General features: G+C 34.8%; 1 protein-coding gene and 1 pseudogene across 1 annotated transcript; one reads left to right on the forward strand and one right to left on the reverse strand.

Annotated features, from left to right (window-relative positions):
* Positions 1 to 588: 588 nt before the first annotated feature.
* On the reverse strand, positions 589 to 4,811 carry LOC144355103 (uncharacterized; annotated as a pseudogene).
* Positions 4,812 to 14,501: 9,690 nt separating this feature from the next.
* LOC146731580 (somatostatin receptor type 5-like) lies at positions 14,502 to 15,473 on the forward strand. Its single transcript, XM_085492933.1, has one exon. The coding sequence runs from the start codon at positions 14,502 to 14,504 to the stop codon at positions 15,471 to 15,473; it is 972 nt and encodes a 323-aa protein (XP_085349059.1).
* Positions 15,474 to 25,363: the final 9,890 nt, after the last annotated feature.

The raw sequence follows: 25,363 nt of genomic DNA on the forward strand, positions 1-25,363 counted from the left end.
GATAATACATTTAAATTTGGAACTGTTACAGCCATTTTAATTATGAGCATTAGCAAACTTCTTACTGAGTGAATGGTTATGCAAATTAACAATTATCTCAGCTGCTTTTTAGTGCACAGAACTTTAAAAAATAGCTTCTAGACGCTTTGACCATTTGTTTTGAAATTTTCACAAATGATTGACAGCGTGTTTATCTTCAAAACGCCGTCGGGCATTGTTTTTGGTTGAACAGTGTTGCAACAATCGTGCAGACAACTAGCATGGGTGTTAATTTATGCATAAACTTGAGCTCCTGCCCTGCAAAATTGACAACTGGACTGATGTACCCATGAACCAATTTTGACAGGAAACAGAAACATGGTTTAGAAGCTATTTTTTTTTAAATTACTTTTGACCAAAAAAGCACATTTTTGTGCATATTTCAAACTACAGTGTCCAGAAAAAAATACTAACAAAATTTTTAAATTCATACAATAAGCTTTCCGAAAATATATAGTTTTGTGGACAAGGGAGGTCATCTTGGTTTCCTAATTAAAATACCTGTCAGGTAAACTGCATCTCTACCTTAACATGTAATCATTAATCAAGTCAGTTTTTTACACCCAATACCTTCCTTCTTTTGCTTTGGCTATTCTTCAGTGGCTCATCTGTGTGCATGTGATAGGGTAAAACAGCATATCCTGTTTTGTCCATGACTGCAGCATTTGACTTTTGTGACTGACTTCCCTGTGTTAACAATATCGTGTTGATACTTTTTCCCGAATTGGGCATAAGTTGGGTTTTGGTTAGAACCATTCATACTGCGTTGGGAACAAAACAAGTTTTCTACAACATCAGAGTTTACTCGTCCTGGGATGATGTATCCTCCCATACAGAATTTTAATTTGTTTTTACAGATTTTATCAAAACCTAGAACTAGGCTTTTTAAGTCATTCCTATTCTCCTTGGACATGAGAGCACTATTTTTTTCCTGGACTGTTAGAGTGTTATCAGCCTGTACATCATTTTTTCACTGAGTAAACCACTCCGGTGCACATTTGTTTTCAACAATGCGTTTATCTTCATAACTTGTTATTGGCCTCATGTCTCGGAAATTTGAAACCAATGTTGATGTGTGAGTGAGGAGTTCAATGGTTTTGGTCAGAGTCCATTTCTCGATATCATCTGACAAGGACTTTTGGTATGCCTGTAAAGCAAACAAGAATATATAGAAAATGTTGTTCTTGATAGTTATAAGTAAAGCATGATTGCCTGCTCAAGATATGATAAATAACTAGGGGGGAAAATACACTTCTTTCTTGCTTTACAGACACAGACTTACCACCATTAAATACAACATGTCCTTATCGAGTACTTGTTCTGCAAGGTGGTTGCGCATCTTTGATGCTTGGTCAGGGTGCAAATGTTCATCACTTAGTTTGTAGTGCACTCTGATGGGATTGGTTGCACCATCCAATTGATAGGCCTTCACCCATTGGCTCCATAAAATGTCATTATTGCCAAAAACAAAGTGTTTTGCCTTCTTACTTCTAGAACTTTTGAGCTTCTTAAACTCATGCTACATATGTGAATTAAAAATGAATTTTCTCTTAGTTTTTTTAGATATTTATCCATTCATTATTTTAAAGAAGTGTTTCATATTGTTAATCAGAAGTCAATTTTTTTATACATGTATTTGTATTGGACACCAAGTTAAAACAAAAGAAATTATTAGTGATACTCACAGAAGGGTCAAAAAGAAAAGTTATTTCATGTTGACTATCATGTAAATCATTTACAGTAAAATCACTCTCTTCTGGGAGATTTTCAGGGAAATGTAACTTGACAAATGATCTGTTATCGGATGCCCCATCAAAGCAGCTGTAATTCACCTAATAAACATAAGAAAAACAAAACTAGAATTGTTGTCAGCAAGAGATTTCTTACATTGTTTCATTTTCATTACAGTTACTGGTTCTCTGTTGAAGATAAATGCATCTAGATCTGAAGCTTAGAATGAACTGATTTATTTACACTTGCATGTCTAGAAGAACAGTATCTCAACGCCTTTGTGTTTTTGCACCTTTCACTTTCTGTTATAATTTTATTTGCAACTGAAGTATGGAACAGTTAATCATATTGTTTTGCCTGCATCTTGAAAAACTATTGGATGATCTGATTTTGCAGAAATTGCCTGAATATTTTAGAATTTTCCATTGGATCAAAAATTAATCTTTTTAATTTCATGCATGTCCTTACAAATAAAATTAAAACATGCAATCAATTGAAAGTTTATTACACAAATCATGCACATTCAAAATAGCAAAATCCAGCTATGGGAATTATTAGGCTATAATAGAGTATTTCTGGCAATCCCCTCCAATGCTTGTAGATGTGATTCACACATTTGACAATGTGGTGCAAAATACATTTGGTTAGAAAAAAAATGACTAAATCTGTTGTAGCGCTGAATAATTAACACTGTCAACATGGCTCAAACTTTAGATTATTCATTTATGATCTTTTTCTTATAGAATAAATACTTTTGGGTAAAGTTACAATTGTTAAAAATCTTGCAATCTCACAACTAATCCATTTATTTTCCTCCTTGCCATCCCCTCCTAGTGCACTTATGAATCGTCTTAATGTAATTATTAATCAATTTATTTGGAGTGGTAGGCGAGCTAAAATATCCAGGGCTACTCTTAGTCGTGGTGTTAAATATGGTGGTTTAAATTTACCTAATTTAACACTATTTTCCAAGGCGTTAAAATTAACTTGGATTAAAAAGTCCCAAGAAAAAAGTGCTCACCCGTGGAAAATACTTTATTTTAATATTTTTAGGAAAATTGGACATTATAAGATTTGGGAAGCAGATGCAAATTTTATTAAAAAGTATATTACTTCAATTAAAAATAACTTTTGGTCGGAAATAATGGACATTTGGCATTCTTGTATAAATCATCAAAAATTTAATTATCAAAGTCAGGTTTTGTGGCATAATTCAAATATTGCTATAAAAGATGATTATGTCAACAGGAGGTTGTGGCAGGAAAAGAATATTTGGTATGTAAATGATTTATTAGGAGATGATGGTCATTTTTTAAGTTATGAAAATTTCAAGTGTAAATACGACTGCAATGTTAATTTTTTGGAATTTCAATCTGTGTTAAAAGCTATTCCCAGGTCATGGAAAAAGGAGTTGCAGGAGAAGCCTAAGAAATTAAATTCAATTGACAATTATTTTGTCCTTAATGTTAGAGACAAACCTAAACCTCACAAAAAAATGTATTCGGATTTGGTTAGGAAAAATGTACCTCCTTTGGGCTGTCAAAATAAATGGGAAAAACGGCTTGAAATTCGAATTCCGGACGAAGATTGGAAACCCATTTTTAAACTACCATTTCTCTGTACATTTGATTCCAGGCTGCAGGCATTTCATTATACATTTTTACATAGGGCAATTTACACAAATAACACTTTGTGCTTATGGAAATTAGTTGATAGTACATTGTGCACTTTTTGTAACGCTGATATTGAAACTCTTGAGCATCTTTTTATTACATGTACTATTACTAGAAGATTTTGGGGAAAATGTCAGCAACTCTGGAAAAAATGGACAAACGTTGATATTTTATTGTCTGACAGGAATATTTGTTTTGGAATACATGGCAGTTTTTATTGTAATCTTCTCAACCTTTTTATTTTAATCTGTAAACAGCACCTCTATTCTGAATCGAAAAGAGGTTCTGTCCCAAAGGTGGAAGTCGTGGAGAGTATAATGTTAAACACTCGCATTGTAGAGCGACAAATAGCTATCAATAATGGTTCAATGTCTAAATTTAATGAAAAATGGAATAATTTTAATTATGAGTAATTCACTTATTAGCCAGATTTGTCAGCTTATCAATAATGTTCCCCCACTTCCACTTCTTTTAAGCCATCCACTTTTCTTTCTTTTTTCTTTTTTTGTAATTTTTTTTCTTTCTTTTTTTTTGTAAATGTATTTATTTAAAGTAATAAAAAATAGATAAAAAAAAAATACTTTTGTTTTCTTATTTTAGAGTTGTAAACGCCCATGCCATCAGTGCTTTTAAGTCCAAAAAAATTAAATAATACTGGTTAGTGTGAGCAATGCAAAGGTACATTTTCCACTTCATTTTGCTACTGTACAGCACCCTCTGTTTACAATATGATCAAATCTGCACAATTTGATATCTATGAAATGGTCTAGCCTCCCCTTTTTAAAAATTTAACCAGACTTTTGTGAAAAGTGTAAGTGGGCTTTTATCTATGTATTATGTTTGTATAAAAGCAATTTATAAATAAAAATATATAATCTACATATCTGCTTACAGTGAACTGCCAGTCTCTCAGCAATCCAATACATTCCCAAAATATAGCAAAAAGCTCTGGTGCTGTGACTTCAGTGGTTGGGAAATGTGCCACAGGAAATTTAAAACCACTGTCCCCAATAAAAAACATTTGTAATGCATGGCAGGCTAATGATATCTTGTGTTGATCTGTGTGATATAAAAAAAATGTCTAATGTGCATAAACTGTAATTACTTGGTACAGAAGACAATTATGGTTATTTTGTCAATAATACCCGGTAACTCTTATTACTCACTGAGTGAAGAAATGGTTATGATTGATCAGGACTTCTGAATGATAACAAGTTCAGGAGCCAATGTTTATATTCAAAATAATTGATAAATCTCAAAGTTGTGATTCAATTTACCTTTTTTGAGAACATCAATGTGCTTTGCATCATCTGAGATGTCTTTGAAACCAACAAATTGGCCAAATTGGGAGAACTTTACTGTAAACATCATTGAACATAGTTTTGATTGAGTAGTCTTCAATCCAGTGGGGGGCTAAATTATGTTCAATAAAGTGGGAGGGGTCCTAGATTTCCAGCCTGTTAGCAAAAACACACACTTTTTCGCGGCCTTTGATTGATTTTATATTTGCATATGTAAAGAAAAGTCAGAATTGCAAAACCTTGGGTCCCAGCGATATTGTCGCTTGTCTTCTTTAACTACATTATCTTTCTGTGAGCATAACAAGGCACAAAATTCTTCGTTTTGCGAAAGTTGTGGTCCCAATAATCTCACTATTGTCTCCATGTCTTTATTATCCTCATCAGTTAAAATTATGTTCATGATTTCTGAATCTATTTCTTCACTTTGTTTATCTATCTTGGTAATTTGTTCTTCACTTCTTTCTCTCTCAGTCTCTTCAGATGTAAACCATTTTTTCCTTTCCAAGTTTTGTTTTTTATATATGCATTTTTGGCATATCTGTTTTCTTTTTGTCGGATTGACTAACACATCACAGTTTCCTGACCTACATGTGTTTTCTTTATCTGTTTGGTATCCCATACGTACAGAACTTAACAATACTATTTCAAGCAATGCATTTAGTGGACGTTCATTAAATGAAATGTGGTCGCTAATTCCAATGTTATTAAAATTTACGTTTCGATCATCCACCAGTACCTGACACTTGCCATCTGTGGAAATAACAATTTTTTTACTGTTTTGTTTACACATACAGTGGCACACCTTACCATCTTTTCAGTTGAAGAAATAATGGAGTAATGGCGATGCTTTTTTATCACATTTTCTAGATTCTTAAATGTAAAATTGTCACTATATTTTCTTACACCAAGATTTGTGTAAGTGTATTTCAGTTGCCCATCTACGCGACATCGACCTTTTGAAATTCCTGATCCAAATGTCTGAATTGTCATTCTCCCAAACATTTCATTGGATACATGTGTATTTTGTGTTTGGCAGTAATGCTGGTATGTGTCAGAACAAAGCACTGAATTACCTTTTCTGATTTCATAATTCTCATGCAACCTGTAAGATATTGAATATAGCTGTATAACATAAATTTAGCATAACAATATACATGATATCATTCGTTTTTCTGTAATACTAATCACATTTCTCAAATGGAAATTTCTTTTAAAACATGTCTGTGCAAAATACGACACGACTAAATATAACATACTGTCGTAACCAAGCTGTACGATTTTGTATATTTCATTTTTGATGACATGGTAAAACGAATAAGAATTAATTGGAAACCTTTAATCATATTTAAATTCCTTGATTAAAATGGGAATTTGTAATAAGAACTATTTCACTATTATTTTTCAAAAATGTTTGCACTTACCAGCCAACTAAACGACACTTCAGTGGTTCTTCTCTGCCAAATGTACGAATTTCTGCCTCCATGATTAGTGTAAGCTGGTTTTTAAAAACTCGCGGCCGTTCTGATGACCCGCGGGTCATTTGAGTTATTAGCCAATAGGAAGGCTTGATGCTGTAGTTGTCGTGCTTTGGTAAGGGCGTCGCTGATTGGCCCTCGAATCAGGGGTTTACGACTGTTTCAAATACTCCCGGCTAAGTGTTCTATGTTCTTCGCGTAATTAGGTGTTCGTATGCAAGGGATTTTTCCACATAAAAACGCCGAATTCGGCCGATTTTTGTTATCGGTTGGCCTAATATGGCCCCAATGGATCGTATTTTTGTGAAAGATTGGTATTTCTGTCCAGATTTGTAGGAATCTGAAAAACGCGTTTCACAACTTGTCTCTTATTTAGTTTCATGCGTCATTCAAGATGGCGGCCCCCATATAGTAAATATCGCATTTATTTTATTATCATGTGTGCGCCAGCTGACTGTGCACCGGGCATCCTCAATAAACGATGCTTATTACGTCCACGCAATCCGCGCCACACAGCGTGGCCAGAATGCGGTAAAGGCCTTCAGATCTGGTTGTAGTAGGATGGTGAAAGTAATGGTACAGCATTATAACAGTGAATAAGTACTGAGAAATAATTTTAAACTCATAGTTGCTGTTGACATAGGAAGTAAAGTAAGCAAATAACACCAGATAAACGGCAAGGTAAATACTACTTCAAATTATAGTAAACACGTACTGCGTGCGTGACTCGAACCGGCGTGAAGCAAGGCGATTTGCAACATATATCACAATCATTGTCAAACCTATTGTACCTAGTTGCGCTGGAATGATAGAAATAAAGAGCAGGATGTGAATGGTGAAGGTATGTTATTAAAATAGCTTCAGTGCACAATCGGGACAGTATTATATGTTGCGCAAATGTTTATTTTTTTTCATTACGACGCATGTTTTTTAAAGTTCATCAAATGTAGATTTAATATACAAACACCAATGTTCTTGATGTTCGTCCTGTGCAAATTACCATCCTTTGTTTGGTGTATATTCGAATATTCATGGTTAATTTTGAAGGTGTAATGGATACTCAGTGAACAACAGCTGGTATTTATTGCTGACAAGGATGAATCGTAAAAACGTGATGAATGCAACAAATATGTGATAGATTGCACATAGTCTCTTTGTTTTATTACCAAACGCTTTAGCGTGGTATTAAGATTTTGTTTTCAGGCTTGGGTGGTACCAAGGTGTGAAAATGGTTGCACATACGGGGGGTAATTCCTGGAATTGCAATAGAGAGGGTTCAGGCCGAAATATATATAGTGTTTCCATGTTTCGTCTGATATTTTTGTGGTATTCTGCTGCTGTAAATAATGCAAGATTTGTTCCGAAATTCAGTGTGTTGTGTGCACTCCAGGGTTATTCGTATTTTGCTCAAAACACCCATATTTTTTAATGGCAGAGTCGAATAGTTTCACTCCCACTGGGAAATCTGCATTGTTACTTGAATGAGAGCTAACTAAACACATTTTCCAGACCGGCGAAAGTGTATGCAACAGCCAATTTTAACAGCCTGTCACGTGATTTTAGTCTGAATGTCAACATCAAAAGTGGCTAATTCCTTTACGCAGGTATAACTGGGAATAGAATATGTGAGGGTTTGTATCAACAGAGATGTGTATAATGAAAAGTAACATCTATCCTTTTTTTGCATCGCTGAGCATTTCTGTTTTAGTATACTGGTTTGAAAATGTTGAATTTGCATGATTTGCAATGTGTTTTTTTTTACTGAAACTCCCCTATTGATCGAATCCCGGGTTTGAATACAATGGTGAAGGCACGCAAGCATGACTTACGTTGTCAGCAGTAGTCGCTGAGCTTCACGCTACAACTTCACTTGTGATGTTGCTTGTTAGCCGTGGATTGAATTAATCTTGACTACCGGTTAAAATGTTGCTTATTTGGCATTGGTGATCTTTATTTGGAACTGGGTAACGTCGCCAGCAGAAACCTCCTGGGATTTTGATGTTGATGGTTGCGCCTCCATGGCAATCGCTAATTTTACTGCGGGTGGATCTTCCAAGAGCCCTTCGGGGTTTATAAAACTCATTCAACATACAGTTCTCTCAATCGTAGTAGTCCATGTGATGTACACCTATTGTGCCAAACATGTTGCTGAACGATTTTGCCAATGAAAACAAGCCGGTTGGCGATCCACTCCACTAAAAAAAAAACTAGCAATATGTTTTCGGCTGTTGCCATGGTAGGACATGAACGTGAAGCTAACGTCGGTTTATAACTAACACCGGGCACCGTATACAAAGTTCGCAAAAAAACATTAAGTCCTTAGAAGTCATTTTATTTTATTGCTAGGACGTATGCTGTTGTTAGTGATTGGTCAGTTACTTCGGCCTGGGGGTGGATCAGTAGGGGGGTTACCCTGTTTTTGATTTTGCGAATGGGGGGGGGTGTCACCCTGTTTTCCACAATTCACACACACGCATATGCATATATTTTTTTAAATTTTATTTCAGAACAATAGATTAAAAAGTTAATCGTACAAATGTGTTCTTAATAATAACTATTACCTATATTGCCTATAAATTTGTTGATGCAAAAAATGTTATAGGCTAAATATTTTGGGGTTGAAGTTGACAAATAATTAACAGATTATGCAATGCGGCAGAGCCCCATGCAATTATACAGTTAAGTTTTGAACACATCCCAAGTCCATGTGATACTTTATTTAAAGTCTGAAGTCACCATTGTATAAGATATTTACTGGATTTATCCAATTGTAGCTGGAGACGGAAAAACACAGCAATTAGTACAAAGAGCAGTGACAGTTTTTGTTCAGCAAATCAAAAAAGTTAAATGGATTCATGTATATAAATAAATAGTTTTTTTTTTGTTTTTTTTAACTTTTAAATATGCATATTTTGCTCTGTAAAATACCAAAATCCAACACAAATTTATACAAAAATCAAAATGTCCTTTGTTTTCATAAGCACAGACTGTGCTTCAGGTGTAAAGCTTTCCTGGTCTATAAGATATGAAAGATATATTAAATCCAAATTAGTTTTCAAACCGCCTAGATTCAAATCCTCTTTTCCTATCTTATAAGGGCGTTTATCAAGTGAGTACTCCACAGCTTTGTTTTTATTTACTATCTTTAGCAGCGTAGATTTCCCTACTTCCTGCAGCCTTTTCTGTAGTCGTTTTTTGGCTTTATGCTTCCCCTCCCCTCCTAAGGTGACTGGTCTATTAAATGCAAACACTAAAAACTACGGCAAACCACGATATTTTCAATGCACATCATACATTTTGCAATCATGTCAGAGCCAAAACTGTTAATGTTTCTTTGTTTTTCGGGGGGGGGGGTCAGCATGTTTTAAAATATAATGTTAGGGGGTCGCCCACTTATTTTTGTTGATAGGGGTGGGTCAACTGAGATTTACAGCTGACAAAATGGAATCTGCCGACCCCCCCCCCCAGGCCAGAGTAACTGAACAATCCCTTAAATTTATTATTTCCAACCGATAGTATTTTCTAGATTGCAGGCAGCATTTACAGTTCATTCAAAGTTCAAAGTTGCGTCGGGATTACGTTGATACAGTGTAACAATGTCGGCGTCGGTGATCTCTTACCGTGTGGAACGTAGCCAAAATAAAAGGCATGAATACAAGACTAGTGGGAGGTAATAAATTTGGGGTCGAAAGTATTCAAAAAACAGTTTTTCGCTGTTGCCATTGTAGCTGTGGACCAGGATTGTTTTGCCAATTAGTGACGGTACGACCTGCCTGTCAATTATAAACAAAATTAGCCAAGCCAAAAAAAATCTCAGTAAATTGTAGCCCACACTCAAGCGGATTAGAATGAGCTACGTCCATGCTTTTTAATCATAGAAATGTAGGGTGTGATACATTTGGCTTGAAGGTATTAAAAAATTCAGCTGTTGGCTGTTTCCATGGAAACGGTGGTCAGAATTTGTTTTCAGATTTTACCAATAGTAACTTTGTGCCCACACTCAAGCTGAGCAAAATGAGCTATGTCTGAGGTTTTGTATCAAAAATTTGTAGGAGATACATTTCCTGATAACTAGGGTGAAGGTGTGACCTACCTGCTAAGTTTGAGCGAAATCGGCCAAACCAAACAAATCACAGAAGAATTAATACGTGAAAACACTAGAAATCACAAACACACACACAGATACACAAAATTAAAGTGATTTTAAGGGCAATCCAAGTGGAGCGAATCGCCAATACCATGTTCATTTGCATATGTGAAAATACCAAACACATCATTGCACGGGTGATATGCAAATTAGTTTTAGTCAAAATAAGTTACTGCTTAGAAGAACCATTACTGTTGTTCAAATTTCATTTCACTCGGCAAATATATTCATGTACCCAAACGTAAAGTATCGTACTTCTAAATATTGTTTATTTCTGCTATGTTTCGAAAAACGCTACTCTTGAACGGACTACTGTATTCGCTCTCAGACCTCATTTGCATATGGGGTGTGGAAGTACCGATTTTGATTTCAGGGACGAATCAAAATAAACTGCAGTATATATGTAATAATGTGGAATACTTCCTTTCACTGTGAACATTTTTCCGCTAAATCAAATTCCAGTGAAAATGCCATTTCCTTCATACTCTATTGAGACTTGACACAGCACAGTGAAAATTTGATTCACACCATATGCTTGAAAACTTTTCATCGAAAATAAATTAAGTGAAATTCTGTGTGATTTCATGATAGTTGAAAATGAAAAAATTATATGACACCCAACCCTACCACTCCATACACAATGTAACCACACCTCAAAAACATCCTTTCACCAGTGTATTATATTTGAATTCAGGAGAAATTTAAATAAACAAATTATATGACAACGAACTTAATTATAATTTCAACCTCTAGTTCAGCACTGATTAAATAAACTACCTCGTCTTTATGCCAACTTGAAGTTATTCAATGCCTACACCAGTGACTTCAAACTCTATGTTTCAATTCCAGGAATTTCACTTGCTATTAATTGTATGGGAGTGCCAGTCTTTTATTTTCTATTGTAATGTCAATTTCTTGTGATTACTCGGAAAATGAAGCGGTAACCACAGACCACAGTGCTGCAACTAAATCCTGGTATAAGCACCGGTTAGGCAGTTTTGAACTATGCATGTGAAGCCAGCTGAGAGGTATATCCAATCCTATAGATTTCTCATTGTTTGGTAACTATTTGCTGCAAATACAACAAAAATCAATATAAAAATATTACCCACACAGCATTCTACAGGTTACTTGTTTCACTAGTTTTGCAAACATCTGGCGAATGCCGCGGCTCATCTGCTGCTGACTTCCTAAAGTAATTCTAAAAGGTTGTCAAATCATCGAATCTAGATTAAACGCATGAAGATGTTATTTAAATAGCGGAAATCACTCTGATTGAATCAACCTCGACAACTGTGCTCTTGGACGATTCAGCAGTTAATAATCATAGACCTCACAAGGACTGCATTTGTTCAGCTATCATTACGTTCTCCTGGAAACTCGACTATTCATTGTAGTAAGTATCATATAGTACACTTCGAAAATCAAATATTTACTCCATGAAACGATCTTTTATGATTTTCTGCTTGAAGATAAAATATTCTATATCACGAGCCACAATTCAATTTTGCAACGCATGAGTTTTTGGTCAACTAAGTTATATATCTCAATTAATGTACTACCTATATCGTTAGAAGCAATAACAATGTCAACGCCAATTGTTGGATGAAATGCCCATCTGATCGCGAGTAATATATATATGCCCTTCTGTTACACCTGTTATCAAGCACATGCCATAGGAATAATGCAGTATTTTATTCTCATTGTCACCTCTTTCTGCAGTTGTGAGCTGATAATGAAAGTCAGGGCCAATATACTTCACAATTTATCAAGTGAATTTACATAAGTTGCATTTAGATCATATTATGTTATGAGTTGATATATGCAGAGTATTTAATACAAATCCAAGTAATGTGTGGTTGTTCGCTATAGTTGTACGCGGTAGAAATTTGGATACACGTTTATGCAGGCCAGACCACAGAAACATTGCTTGTTCAATCCGAGGGTAATTTTTATTTCAAACAACAACATGATTACCGTTAAACCTATCAAGTGCTACTTCCAGTGTTTGATAACAATTTGTCAGATAAATCTTATCAAATTGGGTCAAAACCCAAAATGCCTACAGTAAAAAATTGGATAGAAACTTGTTACCACATTAAGGAACACTGGTGTAGTGGTGTTGTAGAAAAAAAGAGATTTGGCAGTGATGACCAGTATACTTGAAAGTGTTATTGTATGCCTATGACAGATAATACAGCAGCACTGTACCTAAGATTTATGTAAACACCCCATATTTCACTGGTGAAGAGAGGTGGTATTCTACAGACAGTTTACTCATCCTCGCATACACCAGGGTAGCTCTGTTAAGCATATGGTTGTACCAATGTCATTGCATCAACAAATCATGATTAAACGGGGGCATATGGGTGTAAAGAAAACTAGTGATCTCAAGAAATGTTTAATGGCCGGGTATACATAACAAAGTTTTGTCGATCATGAAAAAAACAGAAAACGGTACGAGGTGAAATTGCAAATTATCCTTCAGATGATGCCACTGATAGATGTGCCATTCAAATGGGTTGTTCTTAATTTAGTTGGTTCTATTTATCACCTTACTGAAAAGTCATCCTGAAATTAGTAGACTATGCTGCCAGGTATCCAGATGCAATATCCTTATAACATATCAGTACAGAAAACATAGCTAAAGCACTAATTGATGTGTACAGCTGCCTGGGTTTACCAGAGAAGATTTTACATGATATGGTTACTCAGTTTGTGAGTGTATCTGCGAGGTGTCCTGCTTGTTGAGTGTTAGACAACTGTAGAAGTTTAATGGTACGTTGAAAACAATGTTGAAGCGTTTGTGGAGAGCAGCCAAAGCAGTAACACTCCAACATCAATAAATTACTCTACGCCTATAGAGAAGTGTCCCAAGAATCAACTGGTTTTACTCCATTTGAGTCGATGTGTGGGACAATTGCCACAGGTCATATTGCACATTCTTGACAACAGACTCAGGAACCAGTATCAGTATGTGTATCATCGCTTGGAAGAGACACTGGAAAGTGTCCAGGTGCATCGAGAGCCTGAAACAGTGAAAGCACTTCTTTGATAATAAGATGAAAGAAAATTAAATTTATTAGTGCAGTGGAAGGGGCAATAATACATTGATAGTGTCATTGATGTAAATGACTATAGAGTAAAGATATATGGAAAGTTTGAAACATACCATCCGAAATTTGCTGAAGAAGTATTAAAATGAAATTAGCAGAATAGTGATGTTGATAACAATCTTGCTGTCTCGGCATTGCTAGTGCAGCTGTTATAGAGTATGAAGAGTTTTTGGATGAAGATTTTGTGCAGGATGATGACGGTTGCTGATGTGAAATTTGGCAGAAATGTTCTCTCTAGTGCATGAGTATAAGTAAATATTCACAGATCTACCAGGAACTACCAACCTAATCCAGCATCGAATTCATCTGAGATCTGTCTTTGAAAGACAACATTCAATGTATACTGACGATTGGAATTGTAAGAGAAACTTCCCACATGCATCACTTGCTGTGATAGTACACAAATAAGATGGGTCGAATTGTTTACGTATTAACCAACGCCAGTATAACAAGATGATTGACCGAGAGCCAATGATGACAGCAGATATGCTCCAAGATCATAGTAAGGGAAAGTACTTTACTAATGTTGATCTTAGTAATGCGTTTTGACAGTTTCTAGTTTGTTTTCACCACAGATGGTACTTAGTAGTATGTAGCAGTCTTTAAATGAATTAGTTCGCATGTAACTGTTCGCATACGACTTAATCAATGACACGGGAATAACCTGTCCACTGAGATATGGTGTCGATATTTCAGAAATAAATATACGATATTTAATTTTTTATTCAACGCTTGTGACAACCGTGATCGATAACCAGTCTGTAAGCAACCTGCGAGTTAGTTTTACAGATGTCCGTTCAGTACGTGACATCACAGTTCGTTTGATCATGGAGAATATGTGGCCGTTGAGGGAGGTCCATGAATGGGTGATTTACATGAATGGGTGATATATCAAAAGAACAGTCTATCGACTGGTGCCACAGCTGACTGATGAGGGAGTCAATAACAGAGTAACTGTGACTGCTACACACTACTGAATGCGCTGTAGCTACGTTCGTTTGCATGCTGTATATTATACAATGAATTTCTTCAATTCAAATGATACCAGTAACAGTACTGACATTCACAGGACACAGCTACCAACATGGTTGTTTCATTTCGTGATCCCGATATTCTTCAGCCTCGTCTGCGTAATAGGGTTGATCGGCAACGGAATTGTGATCTACATTTTACTTCGCTGCCCAGGAATGACATCGCTGCCCAATTTGTACATCTTAAACCTGGCGTCTGCGGATTTTCTTTTTCTACTCGGATTGCCTTTTATGACCTATTTCAACACAACGAAGCAGTGGATATTTGGTAACGTAATGTGCAAGGTAGTGATGGGAATTGACGGCTTTAATATGTTTTCTGGTATTTTCACGTTGACTGCGATGGCTGTTGACCGATACTTTGCTATCGTTCACATTGTCTGGTCTAAAAACTACCGAACTGCCTTTAAAACTAAAGTGGTGTGTGCCGCGACTTGGATCGTCGCGTTCGCCGTCACCGTACCGTTGTGGATGTACTCGACGACACAAACGTTCAATGGGGTGACGGTCTGTAACGTCGTCTGCCCGGTGTTAGTCGGACAGCTGTTCATTATATACACGTTTGTCGTTGGTTTCGCTCTACCGTTGATATGCATTACAGCTTGCTACTGCAGGATACTGAGATACCTGACAAATGGAAGATCGCGTCAACGCCGACGACAGTTCCACGTCGGTACAGTCGGCGCGATGGTGCTGTTTGCGGTGATTCTATTCATTATATGTTGGCTTCCGTTTTGGATTATAAGAATAATGTTACTCTCCGGCGATCACAGTCTCACGCTAGCGTCACAGGTATGGTACTACGTCAGTGTATTCCTGAGCTCCATAAATAGCTGTTTAAATCCGCTAGTATACGCGTATTTTAAGAAAGATTTCCAAGACGTGATTAAACGCTGCATATGTTATTGCAAGTCACACAAACAAAACGTTCACGTTAAGATCTCTATCACACAAAATTAAACTGCTGATGTATTTTCTAACTGCAATTGATTTCACCGAATAGTACGCTTTATGCTGACTTGTTTCATCTTCCTCAGAATATTTATTAATACTATTCTGGTAGTTATTTTAGGTTGCGATTTACCTATGAATCCTGACGAATTGTGTTCAGTGTTTGTATGTGTTAGTTTTCCTGAGCGATTCAAAGTCAATTATTTTCAATGTTATTTTTAATTTAATTTATCGACTTTTACTGATTGGCAGTAATATCTAACAACAGTGTAATCATTGCGTTCGCAGTGATTAATACTTCATTTGAATGATTGTGGTCTGATATAAAAATGCTCAAATAGCGTTACGTTAATCGGAATCTGCTTTATAGTCACGAGTTATTAAATATTGTTATCGTATGTAAACTATCATAAAATTTATCAAAACGAAATTAATTCAAACTTTAAAGAAGCTATAACTTTGGTATTTTGTGTAATTGCAATTGAATTGATTATCATGGAAAGAATCTTTTTTCCAAAGCGTCAAACATTTTGTGACCCAAGTATGTATTTTGCATTCCAATGTAATTCCCGTGTACAGAATATGCTAAAAATCACAGTTATGTGGCAGATGAATAGTTCTTAACACAACGGTCAGTAATACAAAACACCTCTAAAACGTTTAACATTAATCATTTTAATTAATTCTAAATTATGAGAATTCTCGTGTTTTCCATTAATATTTTTAGTGTAGATCACAGAGTACAGGACAGTATCGTTAAATAATTTAGTCTACATAAATTTGACCTTCCTACAGTTGAGTGTGAAAGGTGAAACATACCATGTGTAAAAATAGTTGTACAGCCTGCAATAATCACAATAGATACATCCACCCAGGTTATGATCATAATACATGGAATCCCCCTGATCTATAACCAAGGTCAATACAGTGTTTTATCGAGCACTTGTTTCATATTTCACCTGGTCGTACATACCTCTATATTACTCAGCATGATCGGGTCGATGTTGCTTGAAATACACACATAAAACTAGACCCTTCTGTGATATGTTAGTGATTATTTTCATAAATAGCTCTATTCATTCGATATGTGTATTCAGTATTTAAGCAGAGCTAACTAAATCAATCGTTATAATAATATCTATATGAGTTATTTGGGTTTTCTTGTGAATTTTTCGAATATATATTTATTTAATGCTTCATATATTTGCGCATAAAGCAAGAGTGTAAAGTCATAAAACAAAGTGTCAAAATAAAATTTATTTTAACGTTTTTTTCTTCTTATTTCTATAACAAGTATCCGATTCTAATCAGTTTTTATTAACTTGATATCCAGTAACTTATAGTATGTTGGTTGTTGTAAAATTTTAAAGTTTTCTTTATTGAACTTTTATATTAATGAACTTTATATATTTTTTGTGTAGTATGCTTTATCGAAACCGGTGACAGTTTGTGGAATTGCTCCTTTTTATATTCTTAGAATAATTTTGTTACATTATTGAAAAGCGGTTTCAACTTACACACATTTCATAAGCCTTTGTGATGTAAACAAATGTGGTACTTTTGACAAATAATAGAATCCAGGGAAAAGCAGTAAAATGACAAAATTGCCAAATACCAAACAAACAATTCGCACAACCAAGCTAATATGTAAAATCAAATGATACTTCAAAACTCAATGGCCTTGCTCCGACGTTTATGGTGTATAAAATTAGTTACATGCATGTTGATGTGTATCCTACGCCCGTATGGCTACATCAAAATTCAACGAGCATAGTTTAAAATATTATCACTATTATCACAATGTTACTGCGGCTTATTAAATAAATATCAATGAAATAAACATACCCACATAACAGTAATTAAATTAAATTTTAAATTAAATTCTGCCTAAATTATATACTGTCTCTAGTCAATGTCGTCATGAGATGCATGTAATAATTTATCATGTATATGCATAAACATGTTTTATTTAAATAATATTCGATTCTGCGCATAATAAATTGTCGTTTGCCACACTGGTGCTAATCCGGCCGCTGTTGCATTCGGCGTTGCTCTCAAGGTTTTGAAGGAGGATCAGCCATCCGAAATAGAGAGCATGTCAGAATGAATATTAAGTAAAATACGCCGCTTTGGTGTTAAGGGTATTTTTTTTATTTTTCAAATGGAGCAAATATGTACATCGCATCCGGGATCGGTGCAGCGTGTTCTTAGCTGTGAACATTTCAACGCGTACCACGCCGGTACTCACCGAGTAAGCTATATGCTGAGTGGCATGCGAACAAAATGCGTAGTGCGTTCGAAAGAAAGTCATTGCAGTCAAATCAACGGCGCTGGTAACATGCGTTTGAAAATGTTAACTGTTCATTTCAATGATTTTATACTCGAGATATTGATTGATACACACTGGTAAATCATGGTTACTTAAAAGGAGTAACCGTGGCTGAAAATAACATTCTCTTTGTATCTCAGTTTTTTCAACAAACAATGTATGCTATTGAGTGACTTTTGTTATAATACATGCAAAAAATACTGCATACTTAAAATAGCATTGTTATTTTGTGTGAGAGCTTGTGTGGGAAATGTAATTGTGCATGGTGGATATCTGTTCGATGTGATAAAATAAATAACAGCCATTCGGCAATATCACGGCTGTTGGACTCCGGCTCTGTCATCATCAGTATTATGACCATCACCAACATCCAGGCAACCAATCGTGATATTGCCCTTACAAACACGTGATATTATTTAAATACTTACCGAAAACATATCCAGGTTGTTAGAGCGATGAAAGAGAAGATATTTTAATGCAAGTCTAGTGTTTGAAGTAGCGTTTACTAGCAACTGAAACATTATTTCAATGTATGATCAATCATTAACATTTTGAAATATCGTGGGTACTCCATCACCTGATTCCCCTAATGGCTGGATGTTCATATCCGTTGGATCGTGCGGTTCGTTGCCCACTTTTCACGATTTGCAGATGTGTTTATTGATTAGCAAGAGACTGTGAATATATCTACAAATAGTACTCACACAACCTGATTTTTGAAAGAGAGCGGAAATTGTGTTGACGGTAATTTTAAATTCAATAAAGCCTGAAAAACGTGCGTGTCCTTCAGTGGTTAGTTAGATTAAATGCGTATATACTGTAACGTTAACAAGCGAGTTCGTTGGCTGGTCAACGAGCAGGTCTTCAACCATTATTTCATTTTTTTATATAAAAATAAGACGAAAAATGAAGTGACGTACTGGTTTTTAACTGATATCCATAATGACAAAAAAACGAATAAATTGTCCCGGTTTTAATTATGGTTCGTCGAATAAGTATCATATATTATTTTAAATAATTTTAGTGGGACTTTTAATTGAATTGAATAGACAATCATAATCGCTTGTAATTTCGCATTCCGTATTAGTGGACGTATGACATTTGTATATATAAATAGTTTCCTTTTACAAAGCATACTTTTCTTATAATTACACATCCTTTTCCATAATGACAACAAACGCAGTGACAAGATATCACCAAACCAAACAACTAAAAACAACTTTAGCATAAGAGCGAAAACGTAATGGACTGTGCCGTATTTTTGAAGACCGTTAAGCCTCACTTGGAATGATTTACCTCATATTTTGAAAATTATCTATAAAACAATAGGTTACAAAACAACTGACAGTACACTACACATGTGCAACATAATACAAATTAAGAGAAGGATGTATGGATTGTATGGTGTTTTGAATAAAGCAAGCACATTCTACTCCACATGCGGCATCCAAACAAATTAAATGGATTATGCATGGAACACAAGTTCACATCACATATGATATCCAATTTGTACCAGTGTTAGTTATGTTTCACCACATTATGTCTGCCAAAATCCTTTAAGGCTAGTCGTTCTTTACAAAACTCTTTATTTAATTGTTTGAACAACAAGCCCAGGCATATTAAGTAAGCTGGAATTATGCACCCCATATTTAGGATATAGTGGAATAGTTCTCTAAAAGTGGGTAAGATTGTTAGTTTCCCATAGGTTCTCTAATTGTCTATAGACGTGTTCATTAATGACATATATCGGCTTACAATTAACGACCCCCCCCCCGTTCATTGTCAATGTAAGAATGGTGTAGAAAATGGTTTTACTAACGAGATGCTTTGTCACGCTAGTTGTATTTGTCAAATATGGAGTGTTGATATAAAGATGATATATATAAAATACTGTCTCTGTTTTGGCGTTGGTATTTGTAGTTATTCTTTACCTACATATAAAACAGAAGCAAATAGTAACACGCCAAAAAGCTTGTATTCATTGTGTTGTTATGACACATTGGACCATGTTTTCGCGTTTAGTGTGAATTAACGATGTATGGTACCAACTGATATATATATATATATATATATATATATATATATATATATATATATATATATATATTGTGAATTTTCATTTCAGAAATATGTGATGTTGGGAACAAATCAGTATCTTAATTTAATTTAGATATGGTCAACGATCACTTGTTATTGTGAATTATAAATTTAGTAGCTATGCACATAAATTCGTTCAATATTTTAGACCACACTACGAAATAATTGTTTGTTTGTTTGTTTGTTGGTACAGTTCGGCTTAATTTACGAACTGTCTACATGTACGTTAATAATTATAATTTTTTTGAAAAAATAGTTAGTCAACCTAAATCAAGAATGGCATAAGAATTAAGTTTTGAACATTCTAATGAGAATTTATGAAGGTGTTTATAAATTTATGTTTTGTGGGTACTAATATGAGGAGCATGCGTTGTGATAATGTTTAGGGAAATTAATTGATAACAATATAATTTAATACAATATACAATTACCATAAAGACATTTGCTTGGTCGCCGATTGTTTTGTATAAATGCCATTGTGTCAGTAATTGATTATTAGACTGATAACTTGGTAATTTTCGTTTTAAAGTTTTCATTCCGGTTATTAATTGTGACATTCTGGCCGTGTCACGCTGTTCAAAACTATGACATGTGTTATAAATGTACTGTGATAAGAAATATATATAATTGTATGTCATCATGTTGACATTATCGAATTTCTTCAATATATTATCTTAGGGAGAATTGTAAGAAGATCGAAAACCTGACCTTCTTGATATGTAGATAGAGTGTGAGCTTACATATTTTTTTAGTTAACGTTCATCCACGCGATATTCTTGAAATGGTTGTCGATATAGAAGTGATACAGCAATATTTTAGCACCTAATGCAACTATGGCACTGCTGTGATATAATTTTGGCTAATTGACTGCATCAAAAATATAATACCCATTAATCCTGATCGCTAAGCGAACTGATTGATTAAATACATCAGGACCTTTAACTAATGTGTTTTTCAACCATATACTAAATTATAAGTGCAGTTAAAATTTCAATTGAAAGTTCTTACAAATATGACCTCTCGTTATTGTTTGTGTTTTACTTACTGTGGCATATAAGGCGTCTCAATATATCGGAATTTCGATTTATTGTTTAAACTTAATTTGCGTTTCGTATTCATATTGTCAAAATTGGGATGGGCAATACAATACATTTTTTTCACAAAACACACACACAAACAAACACACACATACACACTATATGGTGTATGTGCGACTAACGATAGGGAATTTGGGTTCTTACAAATACTAACAGAAGCGGCTTTTTATTGAGAGATCTGCAACAAACGAAATATAGCATTAAAATGTACTTCAAGAAAACACTGTTGTTAAGATAGTTGGGTGTGTGTATTTCATAGGTGGGTCCCCGGATATGGTACACACCAATAGATACAATAATTGAGTAAATTGATGCAAAAATAGACTCAGGGGTCGCTGACTAAAATCCAATTTCCGTATCATACAAAATATGTAAACACAAATCAACTCACATTTTCCCTTTGAAATTCATTCGCGAGTTCCGATCATAGTCCTGTTATTCAATGATCATTTCATGGATTGCTACAGAACTGGTATTTTTATTCGCCATTGATTTTAAGTTCAAATGTTTAATAAACGATGTTGTCGGTCACTTCCACTGCCGTTGATATATCATAGATAATAATGTCGTGATTTGTAATTTCCAACCAGGAATGTACATTTGTTAATTTCCGGATGGTGGTCGCACAATCAATCACATGTCAATTTCCCTTTCAGCATGATAGTTTTTGTTCCTTTGTTAACGAAGTTCTTGATTTGATCTAGTTTTGGTGTGTGGTGAAATATACATGGGTAATATTACTAGTATACCAATTGACTCTTAATTCGTATGATAGATGGTAATGGCAAAATAATTTGACTTTCAAGGGGAAGGTACATCTTTTTTTAAAGTTATCGTTTTAACTACATCAACATAAGACATAACATTACACTACTCGTGTAAAAGATTAAACCATTATAAAACACATACAACTATTGTTGGCATATTAATGTGTCGTTTCAGTCTTTATGTATAAACCATTTAAACACATTTTTCAAAACTATTATGAAAGCCTTTCAAAATACGTTTTGTTTAATACATTCCAGTAGGTTGAAATAATCGCTCCAATAGTTATTGATTAGGACAATCACGCCAATATGCAAATAAGAGGTAGGCTAGATAAATGCGTTTAATATATAACCATATTATTTCACTAGAGATCATTTTTGCAAAATACCATATTTAATACCCCGAAGCATTCAGTTAATAATTGTTTTGTCATCTCGAATTCAGGATTTTATTTGTCAAAATTGTATGGTGGTTTGAATGTCCATGGACCCAGTGGCAAGCACTGCAATAGTCCCAGGACACGCACTAGTACGTTGGAGTTTCTTGTGTTTGCAGACACGTGCCAAGGGTACTAACCACAGATACTTCTGCCTTGCATGTGTCTAGAATCCAAATGACAGTCTCATTTACGTTCTGATTGTAGGAACTTCCTATGAAGTGCGTGCATTAGAAAGCGTTGCCAACGAAATGAGACATGTAGCATAAAACGTGATGCAGTATCGCTATTTTGCGTCTTACCCGCGCCTCAGTAGTAGCTACATTGTATGCACAATAAACACGCTATTCTGTCTTTGGTTGTATACATACAACTGGGCCGTCGTCAGACAGCTTAATCTCACCTTACGTCACCTATAAGCTATATTTGAAATTATGACGACCGATGAATCACCTTAAGATATCCCAAAGGAATCTATAATCTGATTTGAACATATATATTAATTTTGCGGGATTATCTCGTCTATACTCAATATCAACGCCACAAACATATGTCTCACATAAATAAGTTGATCAGTGCGAATCACTTACTAATATTTGTTTTATAATAGATTCACAAGGTATGTTTCGGGAAGTGAACACAATGTTCCGACTAAATAACTAAACAAACTTTTGATTTACGAATGCATTATACATTTAAGTGTTTTATAATTATATATTCTATAATTTTCTCGTAGATCCTAAGTTAAACACACCGCACCTGTCCATATCATTCGTTTGACGTACAATAATGTGCAATGTATAATTACCTACTTTACGGACCATCATAATCAGTTTTTGATGAGTTTTTTAAGTGCTTGTAATGAATTCAAGTGCCTGTATATTCTCATAAATGGATTTTTAATGGGTATATTAATGTGTTTGTATATCTAATTTAAGTACCGTTAATGACGCGATATATAAATCATGTGGAAAGTAAAAATTGTAAGGATCAAAACAAATAGATGAATAGTTTGCCCAATACATTTCGCAGCTAACTGTCAGTTGAATTTAAAACCGTGTTGAATTTTGTAATATTAACCATAAATGTGATTGAAACGTAAATGTAAAAAACACGACAACAATACATATCATCCATAAATGTTAAAAACTTATTTTTATATTTATTTTATTTTGATAATTTGTAATTTTAGTGCGTTTACGTAATAAAATATGTATAATGCTTTTGGCATGCGCTATTCATTGACGAGAATACGACAGCGGATATTTGTCATACTAGATGTGCATAAAACCACTGGAGCAAGCATTGGCTAATCGAAGATTCCGAGTTAACTGTCAGTCTCACACACAATCAGTTAAGGGCATCCTTGTAGAGCTGAATGCATTGCAAAAATATGTAAATTGAAAAACTTTCATTATTCGTCGACGCATTTTTAACTTATTGTATTATCAACATATAATAATAACTCCCTATTCGTGACCATGTGCTATGAATACGTGCAAATTATACAAATACAAATATACAATACAAATACTGCAGTACAAATATTGCGTATAATTATAGCGCGATAGTCGTCGCGCTGCGCATGTGCCACATTTTTGTTGATAAACATTGATTTTCCCACAATCCAATGCGCTCTTCAAATGGAAATCACAAGTATGAGGTTTGACCTGGGCGCGACTTGCACTGATTACAGCCGGTGACACCTTCGATGCCTTCTAATAACATGAAAATTACTTAATTAAAGCTTGGAAATGTCTCAGTTTGTACTCGTTGATCTGCGCAACAGTCAAAGTAGCCATCTTCGTTTATATGGGATCCATACATCTCGCACATGCGCAGCGCGACGACTACCGCGCTTTAATTATACATTTTGAAGCAAATGTTCCGGAAATATAGGCTACTTTTGACGTCAGAATGACGTATATGGGTGAATCTTACTATTTTTGGTTGTCACTAGAAGGTGACATTTATTGCCTATCTACATTAATAAATTAGTAGTTAAATGTAACAGGACGACTGACGCCTGGCTTGTGAAACTCTGTACAAATTTATTCATAATGAAATGGTTCTGAACTTGCTTAACCACGGTTGAAAAGACGACTTAACAACTACATTGCTAAAGGTATAAATAGGCTTTAATACAGAGTGATGAGTATCCCTAATCTCAAACGCCGTATACCTGTAAAACTAATTGTCATTATATTGAATGGAAGTTTGTTTATTTCAAACACGATGTTAACTTCGATATGGGACTCATAACGATAGCACAACATACGCGGCGACCACCTCAATTTAAACTTAATCTGTATCTCGACATAAACTTCAAATTCGTCATGTTTGAAACTCACGCCACTATAAATGCACCGTATCAATGAACCAACACAGAATGATGATACTGATATAATGATCTATTGGTTTTCTTTTATTGCCTTGGTTTTTTCATTATATTACTGAGATACGTATACTAATACAAGGTTAGTTTTCAAACACTGCATTACAACTGAGTAACAAACAGCATTTAGGATTATGATGAGTTTAGGAATATGTCAACACTATTGTCTTTCAACACATACTGTCAAGACACCAAATTATATTATAATGTTTTTTTTCACTTGGAGAGCACTTACAAATTTATTAATGTCATAACAATATTTATTTGTTTTGTCCAAATAAAAAAAAACACTAAAACACATGTTGCTAGCTGAAATCTGAATTTGAAAAAAACAGCCAAAGGACTAACTTGGACTCGTCACTGATGGATACAAGATTCTTTACACTTTGTGCTTTGTTCCTTGTTGTATATAATGCCCATGGATTATACCACTACAAATTACGATGTGTATACTATATTTTAGGGATAGCCATGCGATTTTTAATGCTTGTCACGTGTAACGCGTAACCGATGACGAGGAGTTTGCATGGGCAGTAGATTTACATATTCAGTGGGCGCCATCATAGTTTGTTTAATCGCGATAAATATGTGGCCGTTGAGGGCGAACTATATATTTGCTATGTGCATGAGTGAATGATATATTTATTCAAACTCAGTCGTTCGTGTTGTACCTCAGATGACAGATGAGAAGGTTGGCATAGCATAGCTCGCTCGCATAGCTGCTATACACATCCGATAGTGTCTCCGCTACGGCTGTTTTTACAGGCGTACTATACA

This window comes from Saccoglossus kowalevskii, chromosome 18, assembly GCF_978046115.1.
Source record: "Saccoglossus kowalevskii chromosome 18, keSacKowa6.1, whole genome shotgun sequence".
In the NCBI taxonomy this organism is placed as follows: domain Eukaryota; kingdom Metazoa; phylum Hemichordata; class Enteropneusta; family Harrimaniidae; genus Saccoglossus; species Saccoglossus kowalevskii.